This window comes from Lactuca virosa, chromosome 1 (genome assembly GCF_052849685.1).
Source record: "Lactuca virosa cultivar CGN04683 chromosome 1, Lactuca_virosa_CGN04683_v6, whole genome shotgun sequence".
Lineage (NCBI taxonomy): Eukaryota > Viridiplantae > Streptophyta > Magnoliopsida > Asterales > Asteraceae > Lactuca > Lactuca virosa.
Genome location: NC_136426.1, coordinates 194320275 through 194342830, shown reverse-complemented (window position 1 = coordinate 194342830; position 22556 = coordinate 194320275). Strand labels below are relative to the sequence as shown.

At 37.8% G+C, this 22556-nt stretch overlaps 1 protein-coding gene across 1 annotated transcript; it reads right to left on the bottom strand.

Annotated features, from left to right (window-relative positions):
* Positions 1-14202: 14202 nt before the first annotated feature.
* On the bottom strand, positions 14203-16343 carry LOC145163575 (3-oxoacyl-[acyl-carrier-protein] synthase I, chloroplastic-like). The gene is made up of 7 exons (XM_079082403.1): positions 15775-16343; positions 15267-15698; positions 14999-15172; positions 14786-14899; positions 14605-14706; positions 14461-14527; positions 14203-14377 (listed from the first exon to the last, which is right to left on the bottom strand). Exons 1-7 carry the CDS (start codon positions 16225-16227, stop codon positions 14310-14312), a joined length of 1410 nt encoding a protein of 469 aa, XP_078938529.1. The 5' UTR covers positions 16228-16343; the 3' UTR covers positions 14203-14309.
* Between the last annotated feature and the right edge of the window lie 6213 nt (positions 16344-22556).

Genomic DNA, 22556 nt, shown 5'->3' with positions numbered 1-22556 from the left:
CGTTGATTTCGATCTCGTCGAGTGGGATTACGAGAGTCTCGTCTGATAGGCACTTTTTCAAGTTCGAGACGTGGAAGGTGGGATGCACATTACTAAGTTCGTGGGGTAGCTTGAGTTTGTAAGCTACGGGGCCGATTCTAGCGAGAATCTCAAAAGGCCCTATGTATCTTGGATTTAGCTTTCCACGCTTTCCGAAGCGTATCAAGCCTTTCCAGGGTGAGACTTTCAAAAGGACTCGGTCTCCCACCTGGAATTCCAAAGGTTTCCTTCGTTTATCCGCGTAGCTCTTCTGTCGGTCTCTAGAGGCTTTCAATCGCTCACGAATCTGGACTATCTTCTCTGTTGTTTCCCGAATGATCTCCGGACCCGTGAGAGCGCTGTCAGGAACTCGTCCTTTAGCTAATTGAGTGTCACCCACCTCGGCCCAGCACATAGGGGATCTGCACTTCCGGCCGTAGAGGGCTTCCAATGGAGCAGCTTTGATGCTCGTGTGATAACTGTTGTTGTATGAAAATTCGACGAGGGGTAAGTGGGTATCCCAAGCCTTACCAAAGTCGATCACACATGCTCGCAACATATCTTCCAGAGTTTGGATGGTTCTCTCACTTTGTCCGTCAGTCTGAGGATGGTAGGCTGTACTCATGTCCAGCCTCGTTCCTAGGGAGCTTTGTAGGGACTGCCAGAACCTCGAAGTGAATCTGCTATCTCTATCGGAGATAATAGATATAGGAACACCATGCAGTCGTACGATCTCCCTGATGTATGTTCTTGTGAGTTTCTCCATCTTGTCAGTTTCTTTGATGGGTAGGAAGTGGGCGGACTTGGTCAATCTATCGACGATGACCCATATGGCGTCAAGCCCACCCGTTGTCTTGGGTAGCTTGATAATGAAGTCCATAGTGATCCGCTCCCACTTCCATTCAGGTATCTCCGGTTGCTGGAGTAGACCTGATGGTTTCTGGTATTCGACCTTGACCTTGGCGCAAGTAAGGCATTTACTTACGTAGGTAGCGATATCCGCTTTCATGTTAGGCCACCAGTATAATTTCTTGAGATCCAGATACATTTTATCTGAACCCGGGTGGACGGAATATCGAGTGTTGTGCGCTTCCATCATGACCAAGTCTCTGAAGCCGCCGTGTTTCGGTGTCCAGATCCGGTCCATGAAATATAAGACTTCGTCACCCTTAACTTGTAGGTTCTTATCCATTCCTCGCAGGGATTCTCCCGCTACATTTTCGGTTTCAAGGCTTCGAGCTGAGTCTCCTTTATTTGGGCGGGGAGATGCGAATGGATAGTCATTGTTAATGACTTGACTCTTCGACCAGAATAATCTTTCCGACTTAGAGTGTCTGCTACTACATTGGCTTTACCCGGATGATAACGAATTTCACATTCGTAGTCATTTAGTAGTTCGAACCATCATCGGTGTCTCATGTTGAGCTCTTTCTGGTTGAAGATGTGTTGGAGGCTCTTGTGGTCGGTATAGATGGTGCTCTTCGTACCATACAGATAGTGTCTCCAGATCTTTAGGGCGAACACGACTGCTCCTAGTTCGAGGTCGTGCGTGGTGTAGTTGACCTCGTGTGTCTTCAGCTGTCTTGAGGCGTAGGCGATGACCTTACCTCGTTGCATCAGAACACAGCCGAGCCCCTGATTGGATGCATCGCAATATACTACGAAGTCTTCTATCCCTTCGGGGAGGGATAGTATCGGTGCGGTTCATAAGGCTCGCTTCAGGGTTTGGAATGCCTCCTCTTGTTTCTCCTCCCAGTCAAAAGTCACGCCTTTCTGGGTCAATGCCGTAAGAGGCTTCGCAATCCGGGAGAAATTCTGAATGAACCTTCGGTAGTAGCCAGCGAGGCCTAGAAATTGACGAATTTCTGTAGGCGTCTTCGGTGCTGACAAGTTCTCAATAGCTTTAATCTTGGATGGGTCCACGTGGATTCCTTCTTTGCTAACCACGTGTCCTAAGAATTCGACTCTTCGGATCCAAAATTCGCACTTAGAGAACTTCACGTATAGCTTCTCGGATCGTAAGGTTTCTAGGACTTTTCGTAAATGATCGCTATGCTCCTCCTTACTTCGAGAGTAGATAAGGATGTCATCAATGAAAATGATGACGAACTGATCCAAGTAACAACGGCACACTCTGTTCATCAAGTCCATGAAGACTGCGGGTGCGTTGGTTAATCCGAAGGGCATCACTACGAACTCGTAGTGTCTGTAACGAGTTCGGAAGGCGGTCTTCGGGACATCCTCCTCTAGCATGCGTAACTGGTGATACCCGGACCTTAGATCAATCTTGGAAAAGTAACTCGCCCCTTGCAATTGGTCAAATAAATCGTCTATACGAGGAAGATGGTAACGATTCTTGACCGTCAGCTTGTTGAGTTCTCTATAGTCGATGCACATGCGGAACGATCCGTCTTTCTTCTTTACGAACAAGACTGGTGCTCCCCAGGGTGAGAAGCTTGGTCTTATAAAGCCCTTGCTGAGCAGTTCGTTAAGTTGGCCGGACAGTTCTTGCATCTCAGCAGGCGCTAAACGGTAGGGCGCCTTGGCTACGGGGGTCGCTCCCGGGATTAAGTCGATCCGGAACTCGACTTGACGTTGCGGAGGTAAGCCCGGTAGTTCTTCGGGGAAGATGTCGGGGAAATCGCGTACTATGGGAAGATCTTTCGGGTCTTTCATTTTCCGGCTCGTATCCACGACATGCGCCAGGAATGCACGATATTCCTTACGCAAGTACTTCTGGGCTTGAATACTCGAGATGATACGAAGGCTTGTACTGGGTTTGTCTCCTTAGATCATCAAGGTTTCGTTGTTGGGTAGATTCAGACGGATGGCCTTGTCGAAGCACAAGATATCGGTACGATGGAGACTCAACAGTCCATGCCTATGATGACATCGAAGCTCTTGATTGCAACGGGTATGAGGTTGATAGGAAATGAATGATTATCTAGCGTGAGGGTACAACCTATGTAGATTTCGTTAGAACTTTCTGTCTTGCCGTTAGCCATTTCTACGACGAAGGTTTCTTTCAATGATTGCGGTGATTGTTTGAGTAAGTGTTTAAAGTTTTGATTTACGAAACTTCTTTCTGCCCCACTATCGAATAGAATACAAGCATAAGAGTTATCGAGAAGGAACGTACCCGTGACTACGGTGGGGTCTGCTACAGCCTCATTATGGCCAATAGCAAGTAGTCTACCTGCTCCTCCCGCGTTTCCAGCCTTTGGACAGTTTCTTTTGAAATGTCCGACTTCGCCACAGCGATAGCAGGCTTGGCTTGCTCCCGAACTGGGGATTTGGGAAATGGGTTTGGGAGGTGCTCTGCAAAACCGGACGGTATGGCCCTTCCGGTCGCAATTGGTGCAGTGCATCTCATGGCAGGGGCCGTTATGATGGAAAGAGCACTTATTGCACTTGGGTAGATTTCCCGCATATGTTTTGGCGGGTACAGGGGCAGTAGGAGTCGTGGCAGCATGGACAGCCACCGTTTGTTGGTTATTGGAAGAGGATTTGGTTGATTTTCCTTTCTTTCGATCCCACCGCTTTCTCTTGTTGTCGGAGGTGTGGGTTGGTGCAGGGGTGGTGGTTGCAGTAACTGATGGTGTAGAGGTAACTTCATGATCAATCAGCCTTTGGGCCAATTCCTTGGCACTTTCGAAGGTGTCAGGTTTTGATGATAGAATGTTCCCTCGGTATGGGGGTACCAGACCCCAGATGTATCGCTCGATCTTTTTGCTTTCGGTTGGCACCATGTTAGGGCATAGAGCCACCAAGTCGCAGTACCTGGCCGTATAGGCTACGATGTCAGTACCCTGCATTTTGAGGTTCCAGAGTTCCTCCTCAAGCTTCTGAACCTCGTCCCTCGGGCAGTACTCCCTCATCATGAGGTCCTTCAGTGTGTCCCAGCCCATGGCATTGGCTGCGACTAGAGAGAGTGATTTGACATGGCTATTCCACCATGTCAGGGCCCTTTGAGTGAAGGTGCAAGTAGCAAATTTTATCTTGCTTCCCTCGGGGCAGGAGCACATTTCGAATACTGCCTCGGTTCTTTCAAACCATTGGGACAGTGCAAGGATCCCTCCGGTTCCATTGAAGCAGGTAGGTTTGCAGTTGATGAAGTCTTTATAAGTGCACTCCCGAACACGTAGGTGGGTTTCACCGTGGCTAGAGTCGGTGCCCATTCCACCTCCGCTGGCGCCACCCGAATTGACTTGTGCCATGGCGGTGGTTACAGCTGCGGTCACAGCCGCTTGGAACATCACCGGGTCGAATTGTAGAGGGACCGGTGGTGGAGGTGGTAGAGCTTGAGTTGTGGGTGTTTTCCTGACTGGACGCTTGCGAGGCGGCATCCTGTACTGAAAGTTCATGAAAATGATGACAGTAGTAAGAATCGATTGTAAACATGATAAGAGTGTTTCTTGGACTAAATCTCCATAGTCCAACTATCAAATAGAAATGTACTAATAGGTTAGGGAAACGCAAGAGTACCAACATTCCCATAGATTAGATAACTGCCAATATTACTGGTATTAATGATGTCAAATGGGTTCGGGAAAAATAACCTAGCAGTAGGTCTTACATCAAACCATAAAGGAAAATGTTGGCAGTTTAGTAGTCTAGCTAGAGTACTTTCAAAGTTAGGAATGTTTACAGACAAGTGCTCTACCGAGCATAGAAAAGAAGGCTATTCCTAAATCAAAAGAGAAAGATGAGTTGACATCTTCTATTGGCGACTGGTATCCCTTGGGCGAACCCTAAGGTCAGCCAGTTGGCGTGCAACCTCCTGAAGATGTCGTTCTTGAGTCCTCTGACGCGCCCGGAGTTCCATGACTTCAGCTCGGGATGCAGCTAGCTGTTGCTGCAGAACCTCATTGGCCCTCCTAGTCCTATTCATAGTTTCTTCGAGTTGACGGATACGGACAGTGTTGAGGTTAGAGTTGGCGTCAATTTCCACAACTCTGCCGATGGTCGCATAACCTTGCTCGACGTTCCTAGCAATCCTTCGGACCATGATGGGCAGGACTCGGTCAGCTGATCCCCCCTCGCTTATGTTGTAGAAGCTTCGGTCTCCGTTGAAAGGTAAGGGCTGACCCTGCTCATCACTCCATCGATTCAAGGTTGTTGTCCACATAGGAGTGGGACCTTGAAACTCAGGATGGGGGTTGGGGTTTGGAGCTACTGGGGGTAGGTTGTTGACTTCTGGTTCGGAGTTGGAGCTATCCGAAAAGTCTTCGGCACGGTGATCATCCAAAGGGATCGGGTGATCATCTTCTGGCTCTTCCTCGAGCCATCCTCCAATGCCTTGGTTCGGATAGTACGGATCGCCAGGGAGATGGAAACCAGCCATGTTATCTACGCGAGAAGAGGGGAGAATAGTTAATAGACGTGCTAATCTAGGATACTTATAAGATGATCGTTATTAGTCGACCCAATGCTTGCATAGTGCATACCAATTACATGTAACCGAAGCAGGATAGACCTTCGAATAAGTGACCCTAACTCTAAGTCCACAATCAAACAAGAACAGGAAATGAAGCAAAGGTCATAGATTCTAAGTCTATAGCGCCTTAGTCACAGGTAACCGTGGTGTATCCACTTAGCAACTATTGCCCTACTAGTAACGACCCTTTTAGTTCTCACATATGTAGTTAATAGAATGCAAAATACTCCTATAGTATTCTTATTTAGATGTTCTTGTAGTAGTATTGGTATGTTTTTAGACTTGCTGCAACACCACAACCATTCTTAGGCACATGCTAGTCACTCCTAGGAAAATGTAGTTGATCAGGCTACATCCACCCAGATTTGACCATATGTCTCTAAGCCCAATTGTGCTGTTCAACAATCTTAATAGTTTTGTTCTGTTCTAGTATGATACTGACCCTTTGTATGAATGGATTGTACAGATATATACTTAGTTAAATATTTTATTATTTAAAAGTATATATTCTTGTTCAGAGTGTTTTAATCCCGATGTGTTTATAGTTCGTATATCTTTTATGGGTTGATATACTCGATTCACTATAAACAATGCTCTGATACCAATCTGTCACACCCCAAAACCGAGAACGGCGGAATACGTTCTGGGGTGGAGGATGTCATGTACAGTATCATAACAATGCATAATAGTAAAGACAAGCAACAACATCCATTGCATTAAGATAATAATTGTAATACAAACGTGTTCTGTACAGTTTGTTAGACACCAAAAATATAATCAAAATAAAGAGGAGTCTTGTATGCGCTCCATCTTCTCAAAAGCTGCATCTGTACCTGTCTACTGATGACCTGAGAATACAAGTTATTTTGAAAGAGTTTATCAGCATAAAGCTGGTGAGTTCATAAGTATTTAGTGTCATTGCTTGTATAAAAATGTTCTCGACAATATAGTATAAAAGAGAATTTCGATGTTTGAAAATAGTATAAATCCTAGAAAACCCTATGTTTTCCAGTAAAAAGTAGTCTTCTACCAAGACCCGATGGTTTGTTTGTTCCTTTGAAAATGTACAAGTTTTCCCAGTAACTATTAGTATGAAAATATAGTTTTAGACTTTATTCATGTACAGTGATGGGAAAAATAATGTTTTACCCCAACAGCATCGCTGTCGGCTACATGTAATGAAGTGCAGGCTCCAGGTAGTATTAAATGTACAACACACCTCAGGGAGTCTGTTTTGCCTTTAATTCTTAAGGTGTTAATTAAAGGTTTGAATGTAAACTCGTACGTAACCATGCTGACTGACGATCGAATCCTGTTGACCCTCCGAGTCATATGTAGTAATGTGACATTTTGTCACCCCTGGGCCTAGACGGCTCGGACTGTAGCTAGCAGTCGGGATGTGGGAGTGTCTGTCCCGTATAGATCTATACACATAATGTCCGCTCTCCCTCCAGGAGACTCTGGTTACGCGGTGATAGCACAAAGACGTGTCGTATCGAGAAATAGTATGTCACATTCTATTTTAGTAAGTTCTCTTGTGTAATGTATAATGTACTTTCTAGTGTAATGTATAGAGTGTTCTCTTGCATAATGTATAGTATTCTCTTTGTATATAGTATTCTCTTTGTATATAGTATTTAGCATGTATTAACTCATAACCGCACTGACTCTGGTAGTTGTCATGGCAATAGTAGTATTGAGTAGTAATCCTTAACTATACCTATTATAGTTAAATAGTAATGTTGGTTGCATGCCTTTGATACCCAAAGGCATTGGACTGATATGAAAACTTTTATATCTGTCACAAATATATAAGTTATATAACTAAGAATTCAACGAGAGTCGGACTAATAACAAAATACCCTAAGCCCACAATCAAACAAGAACAGGAAATAAGGTGAGCTATTAGTCCTAAGTCCTTCAAGTCTTACTTATATACATATATTAGTGTATATATTGTTTGAGAATAAAAAGAGTTTACAAGAGTTTGAAAATAGTTTTATAACAATTTAACATAAAAATGAATTTGATAATCATTTGAAGCAGTTTGGTTGACAAAGCAGTCGAAAATATTGAAAATCCTTTTTGGTTGCAAGTTATAACTTATTTGATTCAACTTGTATTCCCCCCCATAAAAGCATTTAAAAACATTTAAAAGGTTAATTAAGGGGTATGAACTCACCTGCAGTGAGTGAAGTGGATGGAAGTGCCGGGTAGGATGCTAGGTGTCAAGTGAGGACTTGAACACACACACATATCCTATGCAACACATAGGGATGTATAAATGAATCTAATTAGTTATTTATTCACTAATTAAGTTAGTAAAGGCACTCTAATGCATGAAAACACTTTGTTTCAAGTGCTAGAAGTGCCAAAGGTTGCATCTAGGGAGTGTAGGGCCTCACTATGGAGTTTACACTTCAAATGGTCACCCTAATGTGTGTTTACGGTTTCTGGACCATTGTCCCCATGAGTTTACGGCCGTAAACTCATGGTAATGGTGCCATTGGGTGTTCAAAGGTCTTAAACTACTCAAGGAATTATGCTAGACTCGAATCCATGGTTTAGGAAGTGATTGGGGCTAGAAATGGACACTTTTTGGAGTTTACGGTCTTTGGACCACTCCCTTGGGAGTTTACGGCCGTAAACTCATGTTGGTCCATTTCTCTTGTGTTTTGGTGGTTCTAGGCTATGCATGCAAGGTTCTAGTCACTTATACAAGCATAGGAAGGTGTTTAAGGCACTTAAACACTCTTAGAAGGTGTTTACGGTTTTGGGAGACCTTCCCAAACCGTAAACTCATGTTTGTCTCATCCTTACACGTTTTTGGGGTTCCTAGTTCATGCATGTAAGTCCTTAGTGTTGGATTAATGTCTAAGTCCATAACTATAATTGGTAAGACTTGACCCGACCCGACATGGTCCATTTGGGTTGCATGGCATCATGCATTTGGATAGACTATAATGAGAGAAATAACACTTAAGGTTGGTTAATATATTACAATTTCTAATATATTAATAAGGTTATTTAATTAGTATTGATCAAGAATTAATTTGGAATTAATTAAGTGATCAAAAGGAGACTAATTAAATATATGGGTTGATTGTGTAAATCATTCATTCTTATATATGTGGGCTTGTGATCCAAGATTCCTTATGTTGGACTAAGTCCATGGGGTGACCCATGGATACTCCATGGAGGTTAAAATCCATGGAGCATAAGGAATGGGTAAAGTTATGAGTCACATGGTGTAACCCTAATAGCCACCATATAAAAGAATCCCATGGCTCAAGAAATCGTGCACTAATGTGTGAGTGTGAGGGCTAGACGATTTCAAGGAGTGTTCAAGTTTCTCTCAAGTTATTCCAAGTGTATTTGGTGTTGTGTGAACCATTTGAGGTGTCACACTTGGGGCACTAGGCACTCAAGCTTCGTGAAGACATTCTACATCAAAGAGGTATGTATTCTATCTTGTTATATTTATTATTTTGTATGCTAGATTAGGATAATACCTTGGATGTTCATAATTGTATGTATAATAGAGAAAACATAGATCCAAGGTATTTAGGGTTGCATGTACACTTAGGAGTGTTAGAATGCTCATAACCCAACAGTGGTATCAGAGCCTAGGCTTGTTTTCTTGTTATACTTGCAAAAGTAGCTGAAAAATCGAGTTGGATGCATATATTCGATTGTTTTGGCTGGAATTGGACTAGGAACATTACCCTAAGATGTTTTTGGACTTATAAACTTGTTTTGGATGTGGTAATGTTCAGGCTAATCCAATTTCTAAGATAATTGTCATAATTTTAAGATTTGTATTAGTTTGTATGTTCATGCTAATTTCTTGAAGATTGATGATTTGAATTATCTTGTTCTTATGAGGTTCTTAGATTAATAGAAAAGTTGTGTGAAATAGTTGTTTTCAATCCATTTAATCTAAGAGTTGATTCCAAAGTGTGTTTTTGTAACTTTTCCTCAAGTTATATGAAAAGTCACATTTAAGAATCATAAAACTCATAAAAGTTGGCAAAGGTTACAAAATGAAGAGTCTAGTTCTAATTAAATGGTTTTATGACTCCATAACTTGTCCTCAAGTTATGGAGGTTCAAGAGTCTCTTCATTAAATTAAAAAAAAAGTGTAACCTTAATTAGTTCCATAAGTTACAATAAAAAAAAGTTATTTTTTTTATTAATTAGTTTAAAGTCTTCCATAACTTGTCCTCAAGTTATGGAACGTGAAGAGTTTATTTATTTATTTATTTATTTTATTTATTTATTTTTTTTAATTAAAACTACTTTAAACTCATAAGTTATGGAATTAATTAGTTTTGAATAGTTTCAAAACTTGCCCTCAAGTTTTGGAATTTGAAAAGTTTTCACTTATGAATACTTTAATTCCAAGTTAGCCCTTAGAATTTTAAAAGTTAAAATTCAACCATTATACTTTATAATATTATAAGTTAATAATATTTATATGTATGTATAAGAGTAAAGTCAGTGTTACCGTTAGTAGGCCTCATTCACGAAGCCGGTCTATAAGGGGGGTATAAGGTTACTGCCTATAAAATGGCAGTTTAATGGGTGTCCACTCTCACCCACCGCTTCCTTGACTGGTGGAGGGTCGTTAGCCGAACGGGTAGGACAAGGACTATAATTCTCCTTTCATTAAAAGTATTAATGATAAATACTAAGTAACTAAACTCTTATTAATACCCAATCTTAGTTACTTAGGAAAATGTGAATTTGGTGCTAACCCATGAAATTACACTTTGCACTTTGCTTAAGTCGTTAGTGGGGCGTGTGTGGTTAACCGGCACACTAACCTGGACTTAACAAGGTAGGCAAAGGGTAACTTAATATTTATCATAGTATCGGTGGAGCGTGTGTGGTTAACCGGCACACTGATTAAGGGGTAAATATTAAGGGTACCAAGTATATTTGCATGGTTATTCACACCTTGTTTTGTGATCCTCGGCATCCCAGTCACAAAACCTGAAGGGCACACTCGAGATTGAAACATGCCTTTGAACAGTTCAATGAATCTCAAAGATCTAGGACTTTCAAATCCAATTAAAACCTAATAAATTATTTCATTTTTCATGGTGGAAATTGGTGAATTGTCATTTACCTACCTTCAAATATTTTATAGTTTGGATTATGGCATCTCTCTTCTAAGTTATAAAATCGTTTGTTGGGTCCTAGCCTTAATATTTCATATTGGGTGTCATATTAAGGACTTTAAATCAACTATCTTGCATATCTCCCAAAAAGATGTCTGGTCTAGACATTTATGATCTTCCCATATCTCTTGAAACAAGCTTTCCTAAATGAAGATGATGTCCCATGGATATCATACTTCTTTCACCTCCTCCAATTATTCTCCCTAACCTACAAGTTACTAAAAAGTTTAAGGTCACTCAAGCCCTATTGGCAAGGCAAGGTCTAGGTGTGATCACATCTTGGAGATGTAGTCACATATTGACAAGCCGGGAGAGTTGGGTGTCAAAGTCTTGAGAAAGTTGGTGGCTCAACTACTTTCTAAGTCACATAGTGAGTTCTTTTGGGTATCCTATGAAACAGACTAAGACAAGACCCTTAATGATCTTATCTATTTGCTAAGATCAACTTCCTAAAACGCTATGGACATTGACAATGATGACATTGGATATCCAGTAAAGCTCTCTCTTCCCAATGGAAAGGGATCGGCCATAGTCAACTCGGTTGACCCAATGGTAAAGAGAGAGGCGAAGTCTGAGATAGTCCCATTATCAAGGGTCCATAGGTAACTATTGCCAAAGGAAGGGGCATTGGTTACGAAGCTGCCAAATTTACCTAAGGATGTTAAAGTCAATAAGTTTGGCTCTACTTCAGGTAAAGTCCATTGTCTAACTCTATTAAGTACATGCTGATTCTGATCGCGAAGATAGATTTCAATCGCATGGTTCGGTGATCAGAATTTTGGGCTATTACTTAAGAGTTATGATATTTATATTGCTTAGGAATAGATAACAACAAGGTTTTCATATGGATTGTAAGGATAAGTTTTTCCGCAAAGTTTTAAAATAAAAGAAAAAATGTTTTGATTTTATTTATTTTAAGTATCCTTACAATGACATTTGTGAAAAGTTGTTGCTTATAAGATTCCATTGATAGCAATATTGGAAAAATGGATTTGATTCTTTCGGTTGTGGTAGTGTCTAATATTACCAAATAAAGAAAGATTCTCATCACCCAAGGTTCAATTGGACCGAAATTTGGAATCATGCAAGTTGTATAGTATGATGAATGAGAACTTTCAGCTTGGAAAATTAAGACTAATTCCTTATGTGAATAAGGAAAGGACTAAGGGATCGAGTACACATTCTTGTGCACTGGTTAAGTCCACCACAAAAGATCAAGAAGACTATTCGTCATGATTTACTTAAGTTCAGTAAATATGGTTATACTTATAAGTTTAAGTATAAGTCTGTAGCATTGGAGAAGTTTCAATGTGAGACAGAACGAATAAGAAGAATCAAAGTATGGCAGAAAGATAAAAGTTTCTCAAATCTGAAAAGATGGGAGAGTACTTTAGTATCATGTTTATGATCATTTTAATGATTAAGATACCATATCACAATTGGTCCTCTAAATTCATCTTAGTGCATTCTTATGACTAAGAAGAGGAGTCATGAATTGTTGAAATGGTTAAATCAAAAAGATGAGTCATACTTCGTTCCAAAACAATTCTTAGAGTCATACTCCAAGATTGTAACTTGAGTGACATATCTTAAAGAGGGTTTGTTAACACTAGTCAAATGTAAGAGTCAAAAGGTTATCTACTCTTGTACATTTGAAATTGGTAAGTTGTGATGTTTTGGATAAAACAGAGACCAACTTAGGCCAATTGTGTAAAGTGTTAGTCTTGATAAAGAATCCGCCCTATCTCTTGAATATTTGACAAGGGAGTCTTATATGTCAAGAGGACAGTGGGAGTCTTAAAGCTCTTGAAAGTTTCAAGACTTAATCAAGAATAAAACCTAAAGTCCTTCACTAGCACACGACTTGAGGTTTATAACCTATCATGTTGAAATTTTTGTGCCTATTCAAGTTGGCTTTGCATAGGAGTTCTGAGAGTTCTCAATTGGTTGCACAACTACTTGGAAGCAATGGCAGGCACCTGAGCTGCCAAATGGCAAGAATTTAAGATTGCACAAGTTTAATCAATATGAGTTTGGATTTGTCACTAACCTTGTCTTGTGATTATGGTTTTGACAAATTCACATGGATAAGAACACATACACTATTAAATCTAAGTGTCATAAGGTTTCTCTCCAATTCATGAAAATGATGGTGAGGAAACACTTTCACTAAGTAGATTTTAGCTAGATAGCAATTGTGATATTTGCATTCTCAAAGTCGTTAGTGGAGCGTGTGTGGTTTATCGGCACACTAACATGGACTTGTGAGAAGTGGTAAATGTCTAAACAATTGAGACTATGATTACAGCATCCCTTTTCATAGTTCTAAAATTGTTTAGACACACATGTGCGCTATCTAAGAGAGGTGTATGATTTTGATAAAGTTTTATCAAAACAATCTAGTATCAGAAATCTGAACTTTGGTAAGAAAGTCAGCTGATTTCTGAGTACATGTCAAAGCTAGTGGGAGCATAAGTGTTATGCTAATAATCATCATGTTAGTGGGAGCATGATAATTATGACAAAGGTTGCAAGTTAGCAATGTTAATTATAGAAAACAAAAGTTTCAATTCGTGAGGTTGCAGGGGTTGAAAAAGTTGTTTTGCTATAATTAAGGGAGAGGAAATTATACTTCATTTCAATTCTAAAAGCTTAGATTGAGATTTTAATCGTATTTAATCAAGGATATATATATGAATTTCATGTTGGAATTGCTCAACATAAGGAAATTCTATATATGGGTCCATTATTTGCGTTCTAAAATTCGATTATGATTACGACATCCCTTTTCATAATCTGAATTTTGAGAACTTGGCAAATTGAAATGGAAATATTATAGCATTATAAATGCATTATAAAGATTCATACACTTTTTATTTATTATACGATCTTTTTTATTTGATAAAATATCAAATCATGGGTACAATAATTAGTAAAAGTTGTGTGTTTAATAATTAAATATTAAAAAATTAAATAAGGTGTGTATTTGATAAAGAATGTATTAATTTTTCTTTGAAATCTCTATGGGGTTGTGTTTGCCCTATAAACGAGCTCAAACCTGGGGTACTCGGGGTACTCGCTGAAATATTGTCAGGCTTTTGCTTAATTTGTTTGTTGTTTCAAAAAAAAAATTGTTTATATAACTATTTTAGCAAATAATATTTTGATTATAAATTTCCGAGAAAATACCAAAATGGTGAACAAATTTGTCGCTAAATTTCATCCAAAATTTCTTTGGCAAATAATCCCTCCGTCCCAATATTATTGTCCACAGACAAAAAACACATATTAAGAAAAACATTAATTACCATTAACTTTATTTAATAAAATGACAGTTTTGTCCTTATTTTGCATTTAATGTTCCATTAAATGCTTAGTTGGTTAAGTAATAATGAGGGAGTATTTTGGTAAAAATGTTATTTATTTTTAAAAGTGGACTATTATTTTGGGACAAACCAAAAAGGAAAGATGGACTATAATTTTGGGACGTAGGGAGAATCAAATTATGGACCGATCCGAGTAACATCCCTATATCCGTGAGGTTGAATCAACATCATAATTACATATACTTAAGAAAAATCTATATTCTGTAAATATGCACCGACACATTGGACAAGTTTATCAAGTGCCTCAAAGGCCATGATGTATTTGACAAATTATGGATGAACATATCATGCTTTAAATGCAGAGAATGCTATTACGGAGTTGTGTCCACCAATACCAACCGAACTTGAAATTGCTGCATGCATAACAAAAGCGATTGAATAAGTTAACTTTATTAAACATGACATCTGAACCATGGATAAAGAGAAACCAACTCACCAACGTTGATTTCATGCTGTTGCTTTTCATTTGCAACTGTGTCGAATTCAACTGCAGGTTCTGGGTTCTACAGTTGCAATGAGGCCGTTAAGATCAAACTCAAATGATAAAAGGCAAACAAACATGAATGTAAGTAGCACATACAAATTGATTAATGGTGGGATGCAACCATCCTGTTTGAATAGCTTTGATTGTAGCAATGGCTTCCAGACCTCCAGCTGCTCCCATACAGTGCCCAATCATACTCTGAACAAAAATACAAAATAAGATAATGTCAATATCGAGCTGACACTAAGGAGACAATGTTGACTATGGACGTTCTCACCTTAGTAGCGTTCATTTTGATCCCTTCCTTGCTTTTAAACACCTTCTTGAGAGCATTAATCTCTGCCAGATCTCCTACCACTGTTGAAGTTGCATGTGCATTGATGTAATTTACCTAACAACAAGATTTAGCTCGATCGACAAGATAATGTATGAAGCTCTTTTAATTTTCAACCTTCTTAAAGGAAAGATAAGTAACATAAAACTTAAGTACCTCCTCTGCAGACACACCAGCATCCACATGGCAGCTTCGAATGCAAGATGAAACACACAGCCCATCCAGTCTCGGATTAGTTATGTGATAAGCGTCACAATTAACCGCACCTCCTAAGTATTCCGCAAGTATTGGAGCATCCCTTTTCATTGCATGGTCTAAACTCTCCATTACCTACAAACAAAGGAGATTAACGTTCACATATAGCCAACATGATCAACTAAAAAGATAGAAGTGTATCTAATGAAAAGATGGGTGCTAAACTTACCAAAACACCAGCACCTTCGCTCAAAACGAACCCATCTCTGTCTTTGTCCCATGGTCTTGAAGCAGTCTGGGGATCATCGTTTCTTTGAGACAACGCTCGACAAGCAACAAAACCCCCCAATTCCACAGGAATAATGGGAGCATCGACCCCACCAGCAATCATCAAATCAGCCTTCCCTTCACGGATATGATTAGCAGCAGCACAGAAGCAAACGTTGGATGTCGCACAAGCAGCAGAGATGCTGTAATTTGGTCCCATAAAGCCAAGATCTTTAGCAAGTAAGGCCGGGCCCATGTTTGGTATGCAATAAGGTATGAAAAAAGGTGTAATCTTCTTATAACCTCTCTCCATCAGAGAGTCGACGTTATCAGAAAAGATCGTAACACCTCCCAATGCTGATCCTACAACCACACCAGCACGATCCTTATCGATCTGCACACCATCAAAGATTACTGTAACACAATGTATCAAATGTTTAGAAACATGAAAAATGGAAGGAATTACAAACTTTGGAGCGTTCATGGCTCCCAAGACCAGCATCTTCAAGAGCTTTTTTCCCAGCAACAATACAATACCTTTGACAATCATCAAGTCGATTGTCACTTTTGGCGTCTATATACCCATTTGAGTTGAATCCACGAATTTGGCCACCAAACCGTGTTGGGAATGATGAAGCATCAAATTTGTCTATTAAACTGATTCCACTCTCACCCGCTAGGAGGCTATCGTAGAACGTGCCGACGTCATTCCCAAAGACGGAGACGAGACCCATACCGGTTACAACAATCCGTTTTTTAGCATCTTTTTCCCGTTTGGGTGCGATGGCTGAAGGGTGGGAAGCTAGTAACTGGCGACGTGTGGCACGGATTTGTGCTTGTGATTTCACAATTATCGGTGAAGAGCTTTTGAAGATTGTCGGCGCCGAAGGAACTGGTAACAGCAGAATAGCTTGAGCTTCCATTATTGGGTGCCAGTCTAACGTTTGAAGAGCGTGAAGCTACGAAACCATTTCTATATAATATGGAGATTTTCTTTTACACATCATCTATATTTCCCTACTCACCAGTCTAATCTTGATCTTTTTTATTTCAATACATTTTATTACCAAGGCCCTTTTTTTTATATTATTTTTCAGTTTCAAACTTTACTTTTTTTTTTTTTTTTTTATGTTAAAACGTGACTGGCATTTAGTATGTAAAACACAATTTAATAATGTTGGTATGTTTGACAATCTTTTTTTGATTTTGATATTAATTAGGAGGCAAATAATATGTATTTGCTTTCTAGAACTAAATTTGTATTAAGCTATATGTTAAGTTAGTGCTTTCCTTTTAATAATTTTTTTTTTTTTTGAGTCTCTAAAATATGTATAAAAAAAATTCGGTGGGGGTGTGGAATAATCGTTTCTCATTATTTGTGAGCTATATAAGTAACTTTAGTTTGTGATCACTTCTCTTTACAGCACTAAAAACTTTAAATATTTAATTGTTTTTTTTGTTATGTGCCGATCAAGAAGTCAAAGAAAAAAAATCTCATACGAAACAACACACACGATAAGAAAAAAAATATTATACGAGACATGGGATATAAAACCCAACTTAAAATACATAGTTTTTCTTCTACTAAGGTTTAAATTTGATAAACATTGATAATATTTATTTAAAACATTAATTATATATCTTTGATAAACAACACAAGTTTATATTATTTTTAAAAAGTTATATTAAAACAATACGTAATTCTTTGTTTACCCGTTCAATAATGTAACTCAAATAATTTGTTAAATAATATCATGCTCAACCGACTTAACGAGGAACCGAATGTGTTAAGAATTATAAAAAATAAGTTTAAAAATGTAATTATCAAATAACAAATATGAATAAAGTTTAAAATTATAAATATTAATAAAGTTAGTAATAAAAAGGTAATCAAATAATAAGTCAATAATGATTAGGTTGTAATAAAATAAAGGGACTGTTATACATACCCCAATTTTGTATACATACCCTTTTAGTTATTGATTTATTAGTGGCATATTTATCTATTATTTATTTGTTGAAACCTTTTTATTGTTTTAGCCAATAAATAAAAATTGTTAGTTTCAACACATTAAAGAATGTGTTTTATACATTATTTCCAAGATCCAAAAAGTTGGCCAACAAATCTAGTTAATCACATTTCCACCTATTATTATTTTATTATATTATTTAACTCTTTATAACCTTGAATCGATTTCATACCCATTAAAGAATGTGTTTTGTAAAATAGAGTCATAAAATTCCCATAAAAAGCACTTCAAAAAACATATTATAATTTTGCTAAAATATAAACAATAGTAGATTTTAGGAATAAATAGTAATTTTTCTGTCGTTAAAAAAAATCTATTATGTTTTAGTCAAAATCTGATAATCCTTCTCAGGGTAAAATGACCATTTTACCCTTGGTCAATGTCAACATCCAAGTCAAAGTCAAAGTCAAGGTCAACTCTCAGTTAATCCCAACTCGTCGAGTTATCTCCCAACTCAGCGAGTTTATGTACTACTCAGACTTATGGTCAACCAAGTCAGCTTGTCGAGTCCCTTCCCAGACTTTTTTGAGTTCTTCCAGTCATATAATCGGGACACAACAACTTAACTCGTCGAGTCCCTCCTTGGACTCGTCAAGTTCTTCAGCTTTCGAGTCCTAATCTTGTCCAACTCACTGAGTCATCTCCTAGACTCAATGGTTTCACTCAAAAACCAGAAACGGGTTAGGGGTTCGCGATCCGACTCGTCGAGTCCTCCATATTACAAATCCATTCAGTCGATTCTAATCCATTCCAATGCTTCCAACTTGTAGATCTGGACTCCTTAGACTAATATTAAACGTAAAGTTGCTAACTTTACGTGCATGCATTGTGTTATGAAGCTAAAACACCCATTACAAGCTAAAATGAAGGTCTAAGTCATGGAATAGGGATATGGTTGAAGAAAGGTGGCAACTTTGAGCTTCTAAAGCTCAAGAGTGCCCAGATCTGAAGTCCTTTCATCCCCAAGAGTTCAAATCTCGGAATAACCTTGGAAATGGCCGAAAAATGACAACATACAAGCTCAAATGAATATCTAAGTGAACAGAAGCCAAAGTATAAGCTTTATACCTCTATCAAGACCGAAATGAGTCCTTAGCTCTGGATGTTCAACCTTCCTTCTGCAACTCCAAGCCTTCGCTTCCTTCTTCTAGCTTTAAATCACAAAAATGGCAATGAAATAGCTCAAGATCACTCAAGGTTGATTAGGGTTTCGAGAGTAGGGTATGGATGTGATAGAGGCTGGGATGGAGGCCAAATATGATGCTTAAATAGGGTGCAAGCCCTAAAGATTAGCGTTTCATCCAGATTGTCCTACTCGTCGAGTCAGGACCTCGACTCGTCGAGTAGCTCACTTAAAACCCGCGCATATTATGTCTTCTACTCGACGAGTTAGGGCCACCAACTCGTCGAGTAGCCCTTCCAAAATGAATAAATAATAAAGTTAAATGCATACCAGGAACCAGGCGTTAAATTTTTTTTTCAATAATCATGTGTATGTTTGTACATCTACTATAAATAAAACAAACGTGTGGAAAATTTTGATTCGTTGGATCTTTGACCCTTTTATTTAATACTTACAACTTTTTCCTATATAAATTACAAGTAATTGTAATTAAAATTAATTAAAAACGCATAAATAAAAAATTTTGAATTTAGTTTTTTTATTTTTTATTTTTTTAAACTGTAATATCTACTTTTGTGAGTCACATATAATTGTTTAAAGTACAACGCTATAATTATAAAAAAAACAATGTGGATTGTAAAAAAAACAATGCTAACTGTGTATACTAAAGTCTAAACCCGAAATTATGTTTCAGTAACATCATGTCTATTGATAAAAGCTGGAATGGTAATCCACATCGAAACCATCTCGAGTTCCAAGCTGGACTCAAAGCTTTTATCGAGAAGTCTAAGTCACACCTTGATAGTAATGGTAAAATCAGATGTGCGTGTCAAAAATGTGATAAATGGTTTCAGTAAGTCGTACAAAACTTTATTCCTAGTTTAAATAGAAATCTTTATTCCTATGTAAATGTTTATTTCTATGTAATATGTATTTGTCATAAAAATTGCATCTGTATATCTTATAATTTTTCAGGAAATGATGTCAATATGGTTTTTGTTTGTGTATACCATGGCTGCTATCATGGGTCGTGGACACGGGGGTGATGGAGCTGAAGACTCACCTTTCCCAAGTGGTAGAGGTTCTAGTCATCATGAGCAGGGCTGTAAGTTTTATTATGAATTTCTATTATAAATTAAATATCGTTTCTAATAATTTTTAGTTATATTTGTAGTTGAGCATTGTGTACGTAGGAAAGTCTGAGGCAAAGGCAAAAATATAAAGCTTGAAAGAGCGCTCTTACAGAATAAGGGCAAACCGATTACCATGGAATATGATAGGGATATAACATATGATCTCGTAGGAGAGCCCAAAGAGATGTTTGCACAAGAAGTTGGAAAAACAACGTGGCATATGGTCCCTTTTGATAAATGGACTTGGAACAACAATATGCAAATATTTAATTATAATTTTATCATATAATTAAGTGTTTATTTATACTTTATTGTTACTCACTTTTGGGAAATACATAATCGGTTAGGGGAAGAGCTCTTAGAACAAACCCATTAGGAAAGCGACGTGGCCATGTCAGAGGAATCGGCCGTAAACCTTCTGCTCTCCCGCGGATTTCACAGCCATCGCAACCACCACCACAACCATCACAACCATCATAGGTAAAACAATATTATTTAATTTCAATAAATGCATGTTGATTTGTTAATTTTTGTTGGGAATTTCAATAAATGCAATGTACATTGGTTTTTTGTCTTAGTTTAAAAATAATGATGTACTTTGGGATCATAAAATGCATGTTCATTTGGTAATTTTGGGTTTGTGGTGATTATTTGCTAAAAGCTTTGGTATGTGAGTTTTTGTCCCAAGTGCAAGAAATAGCAATGTACTTTGGTTTTTTGTCTTAGTTTAAAAATAGCAATGTTGTTTGACATCATAAAATGCATGTGGATTTGGTCATTTTGGTTTTGTAGTGATTATTTGCTAAAACGTTTGGTATTTGAGTTTTTGTCCCAAATGCAAGAAATAGCAATGTACTTTGGTTTTTTGTCTTAGTTTAAAAATGGCAATGTTTGATAATTTAACTTATAAGTTTATATATGTTGTTATTTATTATATAGTTGGAAAATCTTCGGACAATGCTCAACGACCCGACATATAGGGAGGAGCTTTATTCGTTTTTTCAATCACAAAATAATCAAGGAGGACACGATGGGAACGAAGATGATGGTATGTAGGGATGAATTTTATTTGTATGTTACACTTGTTGTCACCCTTTGCTACTTGTTAGAATTATAAAACTTACTTTGCTACTTGTTAGAATTGCAAAACTTTTGATTGTTTTATTTTGGTATGAAATTAATTATAACAATATTTGGTATTTAATTGGATGTTGTTATGTAATGTTTGGTATGGAATTAATTATAACAGTATTTGGAATTAATTATACCCAAAATCGCTGATTAAAAAAATGAAAATTTTTTATTACCGGCGGCACTATTACCGGCGACATGTGCATTAGCGGCGATTATATCTTTACCGACAACACAAAGTATTACCGCCGACATGTGAATTAGCGGCGAAAATTCTATTTAGTGGCGACAATTTGATCAATGGCGACAGAGTAGTAGCGACGACTCTTTACCGGCGACGTGTCGCCGCTAATTGCTTTTTTTCTTGTAGTGGCAGTTTGCTTTTGGTTGACACAAGTCGGTTTCGAGAAACAGAATCTTGAATGTTTGAGATTGACTATATTCATGTATCACGTTCATATATATATATATATATATATATATATATATATATATATATATATATATATATATATATATATATATATATATATATATATTTTGAAGAAACAAATGATTATTTGATCACTTATCTAAGGTATATATCACGACTTTATGTTGTGAGTATGGCAAGTACATTTGAATGTATACGCTCTACTTATTACTAGTGAATATTAGACCAAATAGTGTTGGTAACTTGTGTAAGTGGGAGTGATGGAGAATGGTTCCCATAGTCCCAACACAGTTAGAAGAAATTGGTAATATTACTATTAATAGTAGGGTCCTTTTGGGTTACACACAAGGACATAGATAAGAAACAAATGACATGGGAAAATATAGGGACTTGATTTGTTAATTAATTAATATGATTCAATTAATTAAATGAAATGTAGAACTTCTGGAATGTTCTGGAGGATAATTAAGCAGTTAGATAATTATCATTTATATGGATAATTATTAGTTTACTAGATAATTATCTATTAGGTTTATCTATCCTTCCCTAAAAATATAAGGCTCCTAGGGAGGAATTATGATTATGAGTTTTACTCAAAACCCTAGGAAAAATTCGATCATACCTCTTCATTCCTGAAACCCTCAAAATCATGACACCATATTGTGGTATCTTCATTACCACGAAGTGGTACCTACTGTTCCAACATATCTGGATTTTGGAGCCTTCGTTCATGGTGTTCGTTGCATGGGTTGTTGTCGGATGTTGTTGATCTGAGTTCCTTGGGTGCGACTACGAAAGCGGAGTGATATGTTGGACTCTTAATCTCTCATCAATCAATCAAAGATGTACAAGGGTTTCTAAGATCTACAAGTGCTGCAATTGATAGGTTGTGCATAAATTCGATTTTTGGGCCTATTAAGGATTAAAATTGTTTCTTCCGTTGTCCTTTTATACAGATTACACCTAAGAAATCACATAGAAAACTTGTTCAAATCTCTTAAACACTTTTAATGACATCAATAACAAGCTTCCTAAGAGCAATCTCTCCTTTCTAGTTAAATTCTATAAATCACCATTAAAGCCCTACTAGCTTGAAAATAGAGGAGATGATTACCTTAGGGGCTTTTGATGTTAAACCCTTTCCTCTAGCACTTTTTCGTGCCACTTGATCATCCTCTTTCCTTAGAATCTTTGGAGCTCCTTTCTATAACAAATAGGGAGTGTTTTGGTGAGAAGGGAGGTTTATCAAGTATTTAATCTGTTTCGACATTGTGTTGTAATGGAAGGCCTCACCACGTCATGGTGGCCATTTCACTTTGAGGTAAATGGTAACGTACATATGTTGCCGCACCGTAGAAAATTATTCACCACGCAGTGGAGGCCAGCAAACTACATTGTTGAT

Bases quoted from the DNA above. Each gene is read 5' to 3' on its own strand.
- LOC145163575 (XM_079082403.1), bottom strand. From the start codon at position 16,227: ATGGAAGCTCAAGCTATTCTGCTGTTACCAGTTCCTTCGGCGCCGACA. The intron at 15,699-15,774 runs GTTTGTAATTCC...GATGGTGTGCAG, and splicing joins GGAGCCATGAACGCTCCAAA to ATCGATAAGGATCGTGCTGG. The intron at 14,378-14,460 runs GTGAGTTGGTTT...TTATGCATGCAG, and splicing joins ACAGCATGAAATCAACGTTG to CAATTTCAAGTTCGGTTGGT.